Here is a 15,843-nt window from a genome sequence, read left to right on the forward strand (position 1 = left end):
GATTTCTAGTCGACTTTGACGAATATTGAAATATGATACTTTTTATCGTGATATTTAAAGTAAATGGCATGGTGTTATATGTCGTTATTACTCATGTCCAGGACATGCATGATTTTGCTTACTAAGCATTGACTTATATAGTTCTTGCATTGTAAGTAAACATGGAAATACATAGAGAGCATGGCTAGCTGTGGAGCTCCTACAGGATTCCAGAGTTCGATGTACATGGATGACGACCTGTAGGGTTATTTTGTAGGCTGCCATCTATAGGGTTATATTTTGAAATCCTATATAGTATACTTTTGAAATGGTCTGTAGACATTTATAAGCTCTAAATATATATGTTGGATTATGACGATATGATTTTGCGTTTCAATATATTATATGATCATGTCACAGGTGATTAGAAGTTAACAAACTCGAAAAAAAAATATATGTAAAATTTTATGTCTAGGTTGTGTATAGATATCAATATTAATTTAGGAGTGTGACAAAACAACCAAGAGGAATTGACCTCATAATATTTTTCATTCATCCTCTCTTAAGAATTCTTCACGATGTTGAGAAAATTGAACCACATGCAAAAACTGAGTAAATGATCTCATAATCCATGAATTACTTCATTCATTTTGTAAGACATTTAAAATATCCCTCAGAGAAATATAGACGTCCGGCAACAAATTGAATCGTATTTCTGGTTTTCACCAGACATTTTAAATAGAGTACTGCTATTTAACACCATTATTGTTAACAATTGATGCGACATTAAATAAAAAAATATGATTCGCATAATTTATCTTTTATTAAGCCTATTATATAACACTTCCTAGGCTGGTTGTCTAGCATGCATAGTGCTAGATTAGCATTATTCTTTTAAATAATGTCGACCCAAAATCAATATGTTATGCTTCATTTTTCCCCTCAGTCCACTATTCTGAGCAACGCATTGCCAAAAATAATAATAATAAAATAAAATAAAAAATGTAATCCGATCATTTAAAGAATATGAACTACAATTCCGCATGAGAAACTAATGAAAAAACTGTCATTTATCATACAAAAAGACGCCCCAAAGAAACAGAAAGTCATGTACCGAAAACTTTCCACCTATTTCTTACCAAAAAGGCAAACTTACACCATATGTCCGAGCCCAACTGTTGATTTGACGATTAAAAAAAAAAAAAATGCATGAATTGCATTGTAATAATGCTATTTGTCACAACGATGATGGATCATCACACTCGGTTGCAGTACAATGACATGAAACGATATATCCAATTAAATATATATGGAACTCGTGTTATTGGATATATCATTCAGTGTTAAATATGATGATCCATCATAATGACAAATAACATTATTCATTACATTGTCTGCAATATGCACTATAAATTATGCATCTAATACAGGTGGCCAAATTAAAGGTAAACCCCAAACTTTGCGGGAAATAGTTTATATTCTAGTGTTAAAGAGATTGTAGAATAAGCTTAGGATTCATGATTCACGAATCAAACTCAGTCGTAACAGTAACACAAAGTAAGACTCGACCTAGAAACTAAACAACAATGATGGAAACTTCCATAGTACAAGTTAGAGGTAATGCCCTGAGAGCCATGTTTCACAAAAAATTGTGTTTTAACAAAGTAAAATCTCCATGACTGGAGGTCCATGACTACTGCTACATATTTATTTTCATTGGCCTTCTCTTGGGGCTATTTATCAATCTCCTCCTGAATTTGACCCTCTGCAAGATTCAGAAAGCAGGTTAATGGGGTGAGGTTCATGTTGAGACTGGGCCAAGTTTTCTTTTGGATCAACCTTTGTCTCGCAATGCCCTCTTAACTGATTGTCTTTTGCTTCAGTTTGGTCACTCAGTTAAAATTTGTTAAATTTTCTAATGCAATGTCCTATGTGATCACTAAGGCACTGTTTGTCATCCTTTAATAAATTAAATTGATTGTTACATTAACATTCTCCACTGTACATTCACACAATAAAATATTTTACAAACAAACCAATAAAGTTTCTTTAAATTTTAACCACACATTCTTCAAAAAAAATACTATTCAAAACCTACATTTTCTTCATTAATGGGGAGACAAACAGGCTCTAAGAAATCTTAGGAAAAAATAAAAAATAAAAAAATAGAGTTTGGTGACTAACTTGAAGATTCACTACAAGTTAAGCCACTAATTGTATCTTTTAAACCCATAAACTAATAGATAGAACTTAAAGAGTTGCAGTAAAGGCAACAGCACTTACCGGCAAGGTCAACAGCCAAGTTAGCCTGAGCATCGGCCTCCGAGTTTAAATCCTTCAAGAATATATAGATAGCAGATTATTGTTAAAAAGATCAATAAGCTCAATGCATGAGCAAGTAAAGATTGCGAGAAACAAAAGGTTTTAGGTCAATTAAACAAATAGAGCATGTCATGGATTGATGTACATCGTATGGAGGATATTATATGACTGAACTTACCCTTAGGACATGATTAATCTCGAATGAGACAAACCTATCCTTCAATTTCTTCGCCTCTTCGTACAAGCCGGAGATGTTTTGATTTTTTACCTTCCATAAACCCTGAATCTGTTCATGAAATATTCTTCAGAACATAAGCTTCACAAGGGAAGGTAGACAAGATAACAATTTACAAAATAACAGCAGTAAAAGATAGAGTTATTACATGACAACAGGCTCACCAGTCTCACAAGGATAATGTTTGAGGAAGTCAAATAAGTTGTGATATTATGGAATTATATTTAATATTTCTGGGATTGTGAGCTAAAATAGAAATATGCAAGTGCTTGAAATCACGTCTATGAAATATTTGCCTTCTTAAGTCCATTCTTCAGCATATGATGAAACGACATTGTGACTAATGTCTATAGCCCACAAAGTGCAGAAAGTAAAGCAATTACAATGCACGAAAAGGTGGAATGAGAATTTCAAAATTTTCATGACACAAATTGTGGTTACATATATAAGGAATCAATAAAAGGGAAATTTCCCATTTTTTCATAATAAGTACATATACACTAATTTTCCTCAATCAGTAGGAGGAAACATAAAACTTCATTTCCTCGTAAAAATGGACAGAAAATGGTAAAAATTAAATAATTTAGAGGTCAAGCTTAAGCTCTTGTTTGAGCCCCATTCTCTAAAACTCATTTTCAACTATGCATTCTTCTAGTATAGTAATCGTACGCGTAAACCCAAAACATTTCCCCCCTATTTAACAACACATTTTTCAAAAAAATAAAAAATTAAAAAATCACAATTACAAAATTTATTTCCCAAAAAATGGGGCTCAAACATAGCTTAATACAAAAGATAACATGTATTTCACTCTATTATTGAGAGGAAAAGTGGAAATTATATGAGAAAATATAAGCAATAAAATCAATTTTCACCCCGTTTTTTATATATGCAAAAAAGAAATGTATATACCTGCATGCAAACAAGGTTGGAATCACCGCGAACTTGAATGCCTGTAAATCCTTTTCCAAGTGCATATTTTAACCCTAATATGATGCCTCGGTATTCAGCAGCATTATTGGTTGCTATGCCTAACCCCTCACGTAACCTACAAATCTAGGAAATTAAAATAGTTAGAGATATGAATAATGTCAAAAAAATATATGACCCTGAAAGAAGAACAATATTTACCATACATCCATCATTTGATCGTATTACAGCTCCTGCACCAGCTTGACCAGGATTTCCTTTTGAAGCACCATCAAACTCAAGAGTACAAGTCCGCTGCTGCTCGTGATTACATGCATCAGGTTTTCAGCACCACAAAATCATAAAACATCTCTCTAAGATAATTATTACACGAATCTGATGGGATTCTATTAAGAGTTTGGTTTTCACCTATAATCCAGTTAAAATTAGTTTTCTTTGTCTTGGATGACTATCATATGCAGAAAATTTTGACACTTGTTAACTAATAAAAACAAAGAAAGCAGGATCTTCACAATTATCGAAAAACATCCCCCCGCTTCTATCCATTTATGTAATCCAGTCGACTTTAAAAGGAACAAACTTATGCTTTCTTGAAACATCATTTGAAATAAATGTTCATCCATCAACTTCCTGCAAAGTAACATGAAGAGAAACTCATGTGTAACCTTTTATTTGTGCAAAATGCATCCTTGTAGGGTACAAAATCTAACGTTTGAGTTGACTTCTATAGCTTCAGCAGTCCATGTTACAGAAAACAACATATTGTATTTGAAATTGGACTGTTCAAATAACATTGTATATATACACGCACTATACAGCACAATCAAACTTCTAGTTTAAGTATGTCACAGTCAGTACTCAGTCAGTGCATGTGTCAACAAATTTTATCGATATAAAAGGAGTGCCAACATTTTTATCGATGCCCTTCTCATTTTGCACTTTTTGCTTACATATTTCGAGGAAGCAGTTTTTATCTCCATTCTTGGCATGTATAAGGAAATAGACTTCATTATTAGGTACAAACTGGAAATTACATTTCAGATGCATCCGTATATATTCAGTAGAAAGATTTGTCTCATTAACTGCAATGAAATGTAGAACTGAATATACAACTTACCCCATAATCTGACCACGCAACTTCCTGTGACCATTTCTTTGTCATAGTCTCACCAGATGGCTCACCTCTAGCAGAAGGATGTTGCTGTAAGAAATATAAATGTTAGTCAACAAGAAAATATTTTGGTAACTAGATCAAAACCAAAATGCACTTGACCATGTAAATTTTTCCTTTGTAGTCTTTTATTTTTTGCAAAACTCAACAAGATCGCCTGAGCTTGTAAATCTAGTCACAGCATTATTCGCTAATACCACAACATATATTATGAGAATGCTAGCCAATATTTCAGTTTGTTATTTTCCACAATGGAAGTGACAAACAGAGCATTATAAACAAGCCAGCCAACAGAATATCACTCCTAGAGGTTGAGTAAATATAAGAGGAGATCAATTTCTTCTCATTTTTATATCTTTCTGCTAACAATTTTTTGACAGAATAATTATAAGGATGATTCATGATTGAGATAAAGAAACTGAAAAAATATATGTAATGTTGATGCCTTCAGAGAATGCCAAAAACGCAAAAAAAGATAAATGAATTTCGCATCCAACTGCATACACAAACCATTTTTCACAAATTTTTAATCAGATGTATTCCAAAAGAATGTTTTATCGCAGTTGTAAAAAGATCAACTAACCGGAAAGGGGCATGGTACAAGAGTGCCAAAAATATCTCCAGTAAGATCGGAAGCTCTGATGGAGTAAAGTGCATTCCTAATCCCACACGAGAGAAGATATTTCTCTGTGTCCTTGGGCATGGAACAACCTTTGTATACACTGACAGGAGGATCACATATCTACGAGGAAAGAAAAAGGCCATATTAATTTACTAATCCACTGTATTTGTATATATTCTTAGTGAAGGGAAAAAAAAAAGTGTTCAGAAGAAGGAAAACGAAAACAAGAAACACATATCAAAGTAGCTGCATGTCTTTTCATTTAAGATCTCCAGCTCCCAATGGACAAATCATGACAAGACAATAGTCAAAAAATGCAAATGCTAACAAAAATTTGAAATGATACGCCTTGTTAATTAGGTCACTGAACAATAGTCTTATCTTAAGAGACCCAAAATCTCAAAATGAAACGTGAAGCATAGTCAACTGGTAGAGGTATTGGAGGGAGTATTCTCTACACTGTAGGAGTTCCATTATAGACTAGGCTTTAATATATATATATATAATATCACTCATCGAATGAAAATAAAAAAATCAAATTAGACAAAAATTGTAGCATAGCTAAACATTGTTTCCACTTGAAAATGTTATGTTGTGCGAATAACATGACCATACAAGAGCATTTACATATTATGTGAAAGTTGAAGGAAGTTTCTAGTACACAAAATTATGTTGAAGACTTCAAATTATGTGCAAGTGATGAGAACTCTGAAGCTTAAAAAAATGCAGCAAAAAATTCACAAGCACTCTCCCTTTTTTTCATTTATGCAATTCTGAACCAGCAGAAGGGAGGAAAACAATAAAATTCTTAACCATTCTACTATTTTTTTTAATTGCTACACCAGAAAATATTAAAAAAAAAATTAATAAATAAAAAAGAAAGAAAGAACCCACAATGCTACGTAAAACATTTTGCACCCTGTTTCCAGACAATTAGAACTCATCTCAATCGTAGAAGTGAAAAATAAATAAAGAGAACAGCTACTAATGGCCCCCAATGATAAAATAAAAAGAAAAAGCATTTATGAATCACCAAGAAGAGAACATCAATATATAAGAGAAAATTAAAGAAGAAGAAAATTTAGAGATTCATGATTACCGAGGATCCAACTTGAGCCTGACAATCGCTTAAATTCTTGTAAACACCAACAAGATCTCCTTTCCGAACAACAAAGAATGATTCCTTGTCGTCCTTCATTACCGGTTTAGGATCAAGATTTCTCTTTCTGGACCTTTTCAATGAGTAGCGCTGAACCCAAAATCTCGTCAATAAAAGTTCTGAATTAGCAGTCCTAACACCTGCATGTTGAAAGCTTTTTTTCCATGAAGAAGCATAAAATCTGCCAATTGGACTCTTCATGACAAAAAGGCTAGAACTCCATAATATAGCCGACGAACATGCATGATACAAATTGTTCATTCCAGAGTCCTTTTCCCCCTATTCCCCAGATTTTCTGAAACCAAAGATTTGACTTTTCTTTTTTTTTTTCTTTTTCTTTTTCTTTTTCTTTTTTTTTGGCTAGCTATCAGCACATCCAAACTCTAACAAGACAAAATAAAAAACAGAGACGATCTCTATTTAATTTTACTCTTCTTCAGTCCAATACATTACTTTAGACTTTTAACCGACAAATTATGTTACTTCTCCAGTGATAAGGGAAAAGTTATCAAACTAAACTAAAAAGTTCAAATTTTAAACTTAATTAAGCAAAGCTCTTCTAATTTAACCCCCAAAACAACCTGCATTCTTCTCTTTCATAATCTAAAACCTAAATTTTGCCTCAAATTATTACTCCATCAAATAACATAAATAAAAAGACAAGCGTTGGAATTGCACTTGATAGCTTTAATAATAGGATAGCTTCAATTTTGAACCCCAGGTTCCATTCATTATTAATTAACAGCACGTGTAGTTATTGTTATTGTTATTATTACTTTTTTATTTTGTTCCAAGATTTTCGTAACAACAAGAAGAAGCAAAACTGCAAACCCGTAATCGGTTTTGAAACTTTAAACACCCCATCAGCTAAAATTGAAGAATACAGGAAAAAAAAAAAAAAATTGGAAATAGAAAACTACCTCATATAAGTTATATAAAATAATAGAAAAAATGTGAACGCACCGTTACAGTAGTTAAAGAAACTTTCTTAAATTGCAGAGTCTTCTTGTGAGAGAGAAAGATGATTTTGTTAAGCTTCTGGTAGATTGTTGGGTGGGTTGTAGAGTGGTTGTGGAGGAGTGGGGGTAATGAGCCGGAGGTTTTCTTGTCTGAGGGTTTTGGCCTCCGGTTCATTTTCTGTCTCCCTTTTCCTCTTTTATGAAAAGAGGAATAACAATTTTTCAAATTTTTTTTTTTTTATAAAAAGTATATATATTTTAATAATTTAAATTTGATAACCATTATTTAAAAGCTATTCTTTTCATATATTTATTTTCAGCCACACATTCATATAATAAAATATTTTGAATATAAATACAAAAAGACATTATTTTTCTTTGATTTCATTGATATATGTTAACAACCTTCACGGATAATTGCAATCATGACTACAAACTTTTTAAACTTTGCATATTTTGGGGTAATTAGCACACAATAACATTTTTATTACTATTGTGTAAAACATATTTACCTTTTCACTCTTATTTATACATTTGATTGCGTAAAATGTCATTTTTTCTGCATTTTCATCAAAATTCTCCATTAAGTAAAGGGCATTTTCGTCTTATAACATTTTTTTTTCCTTTTCTTCACATCTTAACATATTTTCTCCTCTATTTTTTCATTTGAAAAATAACATTTAGTTTCTTATGTTCTTTGGCAGCTTGAGTGCTACAGCCACACCAAGCTCACTTTGAAATAGTCTCCTTCCTATTTACTTCCCTTTTCTAGTTTTGTTGGGTCTTGTTTATTGTTGGAAGGGAAAAGAAAGAAGTTGGAGCTGTTTCGTTTACTTGACTTGAGATAGCTATAGAGCTCAAAGTATGAAGATGAAAATACCCTTTTCTTAGTGGAGAAATTTGATGAAAATGGAGGAAAATAACATTTTGCACAATCAAAAGTGGAATTAGAGGTGAAAATGCCCAAAAAAAATGAAAGTTAGCAACGTTTTGTAGAATAGTAATGAAATGTGGGAATGTCATGTACTATTACCCCATATTTTATCCTAACCTTTCATTTTTGTACGTGTAATCCTAAACGTTTTAAGCACGTGCAGCTAAAGGACAAATGGATAAAAACCATCCCTTTTTCGCTAGTTAGAACATTAAATTTGATCAAATTTTTAACAATTTCAAAGAGGGCAAAATAATAATTTTATATTTACCCATTAAATAATTAAAACAATAAAATTAAAAGTTAAAAACTTAATCTCCTTTCCCAACACCCACCCAATCACAAAGTTCCAAAATTCCCCAAAACCGTGGATCCTTAAATCGCCTTAAATCGAAATTCCTAAATCCTTCTATTTTCGGCACAGCCATTTTGTGACTAATTTATTGGTCTTTGTTGCAATTTGCTGTCAGGGAATAAAGAGAAGCAAAGGAACAAAAATCAAAAGATATGGAAGATTTCATTCATGACAATTGATGTGGACAACATGTTTGTATGAGATTTCTTCCCTGAAATTGAAGAGGATAACTTGTTCATGAGATTATTTTTCCTCCACTAATCGTTAAAAAGGATGACTTTCTCATGGAAGAAATAGAAACCACTAGTTATATGAAAATTTTGCCCCTATTCTCATGCTTACGTCCTTGTTTGAGCCTCATTCTTTTTACAAGAATGAATTTTTGAATAGCGTATTGATGGAAAATATGTAGTTAAAAAATAAGGAAAAATTTTAAATTTGCGTGTAATATATTTTTTTTTTTTTTGAAGAATGTGTGGTTGAAATGATATCAAAATACTGTTTAAAAATATATTTGTTCAAAGAATGAGGGTCAAATAGGGGCTACAATTCGAAATAATAAAATCACTCGAACTACACTTTGTACAACATCCTAAGAAAATGGGAAGATGTAGTAGCCAAATTAAGGAGTCAGGTGCAATTTGCATATGATTTTGGATAGTAGGTCAATCATCCAACTAGAGGAAGTACGAACCAAAGAAGAAAATCGTATGGAGAATGAGGAGTTGATCCTAAAGAAGCAAAACGTAAGTGACATTTAATGAAGTTGAACTATCATCAATGAGTCATTCGACTCCATTTATTGCTCTAAAGTTGATTTTGTGATCAAGGACAATGAAGAAGTTGAAGTTTTCATAGTTAAGTTCAAATCTGAAATTAAAGTCAAAGTCATATTTTTATGAGAAGAGAAAAGTCAGTTTTGGTTGATAAACGAAAAATGGTAGAAAGCCTATCGACGCTAGCGAAGTAAGGCCTCTAAAGTCCCATTTAAAATGCCTTAAAATGAAAAGTCAAGCTAATAACTTTAAATAAACGCTTATTGAGAGGCTTACCTTCCTTTAGGATATGCGTAAATATCTAAAATTTCTATAAATTAGAAAAAGAGAGCCTTATAGCTAAACTTGATGAGTCTATCAAAGGATTGAATGATCAAGGGCCGAGAAAGAATTTTTATAAATTAAGGATAAAACTCTTATAAATGATCTTGAAAAATAAAATGTCCAACTTCAATCTTATTCTAATAGATCTAAGAAGATTAATAAAATGACAGGTTTGTACAAGATAGTTTGGAATAGAGGAGATTTAGGTAATAATGAAACAAACGCATACTGCTTCCTCTACTCATAATAATTGTGTACCTGGCTCAATCAAGCCTAAAGTACAAAAATTGGAACCTAGAGGTAATTCTAGGTTTATCCCCACAAGTTATCATTGTGGTAAGTTAGGAGACATAAGACTTAAATGTCGTGAATTAAGTAGGAACAAAATTGAGAATGTAGGTGCTCAAGGACTGAAATTATATGTACAACGTAGGTTTCCTCTACCTAAGGTTCAAAATTTGAAGCCTGGGTTTGCTCCTAAATTTGTTCCTACTTGTCACAATTATGTGAGTTAGATCGCATTAGACCTAAGTACTGTAAGTACTTGATTAGGAATGACAAACAAAATCTAATAAATCATGTTAGATTCTTGACTAATCGAGTCATTTGATTGAGTTAATTAAATTACCCATTGACTAAGATTACATCTTCATCTAAGAAGGTTTGAATCAAAAAAAGTGAATTCATAGATCAAAGTGATGATATTAGTTGTGATATTGCTCCCATTCTCTTCATGATAAGAGCTTTTCTGTGCCTCATTAATTAAGAGTTTAGGTGCATGCATCTGCTTTATCCACTATATCTACATATTCATGTATGTGCTCTATATATATATTTTTTTCCTTTTTATTTGTTTTGCGTTATTGTTTATGAAAAATGAAAATTTGAAGAAGAAAATTGAGAAAGTCAAGATGATTTTTTTCTATTAATATTTTTTTGAACATATTAATTTATGATCAAGTACTAACATAATTAATGTATGTAAATACAGTTTTCATTAACTTTATTTAGAAATTATTTAGAGTACTTGGTATAGGTTATTGTATGTATTATTGCTCTACACATATTAAGTTCATGTGAGCGTGTTTTAGGTGTGGCAACGAGCTCAGTCGAGCCTGCTCGCGAGCCAAAAATCAAGACTTGGGCTCGGTTCGAGCTTTTTGAAGACAGGCTTTTTTTGGCCCAAGTCGAGCTGAGCAAAAGCTCGGCCAAAAAATTGAGGCTCGAGCCTTACCGAACCAAAACGGTTCGAGCCGAGACGACTGCTTTTTTTCCCTCTTTTTCTCCTCTTTTTTTTTCTCATTTAAAAGGCAACTGGTAGCTGTAGCTGCCTTAGTTTTTTTTTTTTTTTTTTTTGCCCCGGCTCGGGCTCGAAAATTGAGGCTCGAGCCTTACCGAACCAAAACGGTTCGAGCCGAGACGACTGCTTTTTTTCCCTCTTTTTCTCCTCTTTTTTTTTCTCATTTAAAAGGCAACTGGTAGCTGTAGCTGCCTTAGTTTTTTTTTTTTTTTTTTCGAGCCAGCTCGGGCTCGGCTTGGCACCCCAAGATGGGGCTCGGCTCGAGCTTTTTGCGGGTTGGGTCACAGGCGGCCCAAGCCTTCGAGCATTTTTGCCATCTCTAGTGTGTTTTGACTACATGTATAAGATTTGGGAAGGCGATTATTTGTGTGATAGGTTGACTTTAAGTATAAAATGTCCTTTAATTAGTTGACTTAATCTTTGGAAAATTCCTCTTAAAAGGAAGATTATTATTGAGTTTTCAAGAAAAATATTTGATTTACATAAAATGACAATCTTATACTTTTTTCGTAGCTAATGACTTGAATGATTAAGCCTACAGGTATCCTAATACCTAATGTTTTGTAAATCATCTGATTTTGGAATTACTAGCGTAAAACTCGTTACAAGGGTCATGTAAAAAGTTTAATGAAGAAGAGTCTATATATATATATATATATATATAGACTAGTGATATATATATAGTCTATATATATATTTCATAATTTAAAGAATATATTCATTCACTAGTGATTCCTTTAAGGAACATATTCTTGTCTATTCTTATTGATACAAGGTTTGTAGACTTTGCTTTCAGGATATTATGGCGCTTTTCACATATGGGTAACTTATACAAATTACTCCTTCAAGGTTTAAAATGAATTATGTGTGAAAAGTTTGTTGTTTATAAACTATACTTGTATAAGTAAATAATTTTTAATGATGCTATATTTAAAAACCCAAGAAAAATAATCGTCTCAAAAAGAAATTTTTTTCCTTATCATGTGATTTTTATACATATTTTTTTTTCATTCATTCTTCTTTGTTATATTTTTGCATAATTCTATTACTTGTTTCCCTATGTTATTCATGACAAAAAGGGAGGAAGGGGTTATATTTATTTCAGATAGTTGTTAGTATATGAGTGAGTGAGATTTTAGATAATTTTTATATTTGATTTAGGGGAGTCATAATTAATTTTTTATATTTGACTTAGGGTGAGTCAAAACATTTTTTGAAATTTTCGATAGAAAATTTAGCCCTAGTTTGTCATCCATTATTTGAAAACAAAAAGAGTCTTGGATAGTATTTTTTCAAAAATATGTAGTTAAAATGTAAAGAAACTTTGTTGGGTTATGTTTATGTGAATGTATAGTGAAAAATGATATTTTAGTAAACAATTTAAAATTTTAAAGGGTGCCAGATAGGCACTTAAATGTATATTGTGTTTTGTCAACATTAATATTAATATTCTTTATTTCAATTCTAAGTTATTTATACATATAGTATTGTATTCTTTTTGGTATTACACATATTTTACTTGTGTTGTTTTATATAACTTATATTTTTCAATTTTCAGTTTCCTCTTATTTTTCACGTGATATTGGCGTTTTTATATGTTTCAAAAATAGGTTGATAAGATGTTGAAGTAAATTTTAGAAATTGAGACTTTGGATAGATTGTTGATAGGTTGTTTTGATTTTGAAATAAACAATTTTGTCACCGAATGCCAAAAGGGGATGTTATATCTCTATTTATAATTAGCTATTGCTCAAACAAAATTAAAGTAAATGGAGTTATAATTAAAATCAAAGTAGTCAAGAGTTGATAGGATAGTCATTGAAGGAGTCAAAGATGTCCAAGAAGATTACATAAAAGGAGTGTCCAAGTACACGAATTTTGCTCCAAATTATCAGTCACAAGTTTCGAAGTATATTTCACATAGAAAATATTCAAATTTGAAAGATTGTACCCTAGAAGAACTGAACCATTTAAATTAGATTTTCAATGCACTTTGAATCACTTCAATTGAACATCGATAGAGAAAATTATGATGAAAATATTGACTCTGCTTAGAAATCGCTTGCTGGCTGCCTAGAAAGGCCTCAAGCAGCAGTTCAACGAAAAGAAGTCCTAGTTCGCTTAAAACTGTTATTTTCCTATCCCAATCAACCTCAAACACTTCCATTATTAATGTACAAACCATGGAATTTCCCAAAGTGTGATTGAACATTATATTCATTATAGAGATAATTTTTTGAATATCATAAACTCATACTAAAAGATTTCTTGACTCAATCATAAACATATTTTCCATATTTGTTCCCAAAAATTGTTTTTCATTTGTTGAAATAAGTCAAGAGAACATTCTTTGACGATCCATTACATATTCCAATAAATCTCTTACCTCATCCATGGATCATAACACAAAGTTTAAACACCAAACAAAACCTTATCTTCACCTATAAACTTACAAATTTTAAAGTTTGGAGAAGAGACTCTTGGAGTTTCAACGTTGAAAAACGATGTTTGTTCTGGGTGATCTAGTAGAGAGAAAATGGTGCAAGGTTCTAGAAAGTGTTAATGTGCACAACCAAATGAGTTTCTTGGTGATTTACTAAGATTGCTAGAGTCAATCAAGGTTTAGCAATATCTGAATTAATTGTAAGTCAACTTTTTTAGTAAATCGTTTTCTAGTAAGTTTGCCTTGAGTTTTTATCCTAAGTTAGATTTTTCTTTGTGATCATATTTGATGTTATTTATTTACTACTTTGATCTGGATGTTTGTGATTGTTTAAATATGAAAATTAATTAAATTAATTACTTTAATCATGTATAAATCATTAATAAAGTGACTTGTTACTTTTAATTGATTTAATTTCATATTTGGGTCTAAACAATGATAATTTTCTACAAGTGGTATTGGCACAGTAAATATTTAGATAAATCTTTCAAACAAACAACAAAATAGAATCATACTCTAGGGGGGAAAATTTGTTAAACCAATGATAGTTTAAATAGCTCAAGTTTCAAACATAACATATTTGGTGGGGATTAAAATCAAATTTTTAATAAATTCGGATAATTGTCGATAATATGTATAGTTTAAAAGTTACGAATCCCATAAAAAATATTATTCAAATTAATTGTTTTTAATTCCTACCAATATATTTTCAAAGTTTTAAACAGACCAGCTTTTGATTCTTATAGCAACCAAAAGAAGAAAAAATTATGAAAAACGAAGGGATTTTCAAAGGAATTTTTTTTTAAATGACATCAATGGTAACTTAACATGCCTGAAATATTACGTCCTTGTCCATAAAATGATATAGTCGCATAGCAAAAATAGTATAATGGACTTCAAGGAAGGCAACATGATTCAGCATATCTGACTTATTTCCTCAGAGTATTTCCAATAGCATCCATCGGTCTCACTCATACTTCAGTTAAAATCATTGACGCGTATCTTAATTTTTTGCATCGCTCATTTTCAAACTTAGCAGCTAGCTTCTATAATTGCTGATGTAATTTTCAAATGAGATGGGGACCTAATTGTTTTATTACATGGGTACATAAATATAATTTTTAAATGATTTTTTAGCTGAGGAGCTACCTTATATAAGGACATAAATATGATTTTAAAATTTCATTACATTATTTTGTAGTCTTATGGTCCTTGGAAAAATCTTGTTGACCCTAATTTTTTCTAATTATTCAAAATGTTGTGCGCTTCAATGCCATTCTTATTTACGTTGCGCATTAACGACACAAGGATAGCATAGATTAATTTCAAGAGTCCTGCCACAAAACTCGAGATTAAATCCCAGGTTTAATTCTAAGGTCGAGGTGTTGCACCCCGGCCCTTGATCTTAAATTTTATGGGGCTCACAATATAACAATCAAGGGTCGAGATGTTGCCAACACCACCTTGGCCTATCAATAGGGCATGTCATTGGCCCTATTTGTACGGATGTCAAATGGGCTGAGTGGCTCGTAGGCTGGATCACTCGGCTCGTCAAAACTTGTCTCATGGACGGCTCGAGCTCGTCAAACTATGAGTCCGAGCTGAGCAGGGGCTCAATCCCACGAGCGAAGCCCGCTCGACTCGTCTAGTCCACAAGCTCAAAAAATAAGAATTTTTTTTTTAAAAAAAGGGTCTAAAATATGCAAATTTACCCAAAAAAAAAATTAAAAAAATCACAAGCTCGCGAGCGGCTCGAGGGCTTGTCCCGTGAGCAATGGCTCGTGGTTTTCCCCAATATTTTTGGCAGGAGTTAAACTATTTTCAATTGGACGCTAATCCAAATTTCATTAATATTCATGAAAAGAATGCTAAAAGTTATCGAACTATTCAGATTGTTGTAGAAATCATTGATCACATCCAACGGTTGAGATATACCACCCTCAACCTAGTATAATCCAAGACTCATGTAATTGTTTGATTCATGTTGTGCCACTTGGACCTCACTTATTCATGTTACTTGTAATATTATTGAACCATTCCACGTAATGTCATTTAATAAACCCTCTTCAATTAATTTTGTACAATAAATTAATAATCTCCATATTTTCAAACGTCAATCTTAAAGATGACGACTTGTTTGGAAATATTAGTGTTAAGATCTAAGTACTCATTTAAGTTATAGACAAATTATATTGTTTATTTAAACTTTGATGTCGTATAAGTTTTGAGCTATCTTTTTACTCTACCTCATCTTATTAAGATCTTAAAGTGTTCCTGTGAATTGTTGGCATTCACCTTAAATACAAGCAAATATATCATGTTTATTTTTCAATT

General features: G+C 31.8%; 1 protein-coding gene across 2 annotated transcripts; it reads right to left on the reverse strand.

The window, feature by feature from the left end:
- Positions 1–1,418: 1,418 nt before the first annotated feature.
- Positions 1,419–7,575, reverse strand: LOC111376229 (uncharacterized protein Mb2253c-like). 2 transcript variants are annotated; one of them, XM_022999182.1, is made up of 9 exons: positions 7,382–7,575; positions 6,359–6,558; positions 5,221–5,379; positions 4,584–4,667; positions 3,668–3,760; positions 3,449–3,592; positions 2,480–2,587; positions 2,263–2,314; positions 1,419–1,744 (listed from the first exon to the last, which is right to left on the reverse strand). In XM_022999182.1, the coding sequence occupies exons 2-9, from the start codon at positions 6,455–6,457 to the stop codon at positions 1,713–1,715; spliced, it is 771 nt and encodes a 256-aa protein (XP_022854950.1). In that variant the 5' UTR covers positions 6,458–6,558; positions 7,382–7,575; the 3' UTR covers positions 1,419–1,712. The 2 variants fall into 2 exon arrangements, with proteins under 2 accessions (XP_022854950.1, XP_022854949.1); XM_022999181.1 differs by having other exon boundaries at positions 3,668–3,763; positions 7,382–7,574.
- Positions 7,576–15,843: the final 8,268 nt, after the last annotated feature.

Source organism: Olea europaea, unplaced genomic scaffold, assembly GCF_002742605.1.
Source record: "Olea europaea var. sylvestris unplaced genomic scaffold, O_europaea_v1 scaffold1474, whole genome shotgun sequence".
NCBI classification, from domain to species: Eukaryota; Viridiplantae; Streptophyta; class Magnoliopsida; order Lamiales; family Oleaceae; genus Olea; species Olea europaea.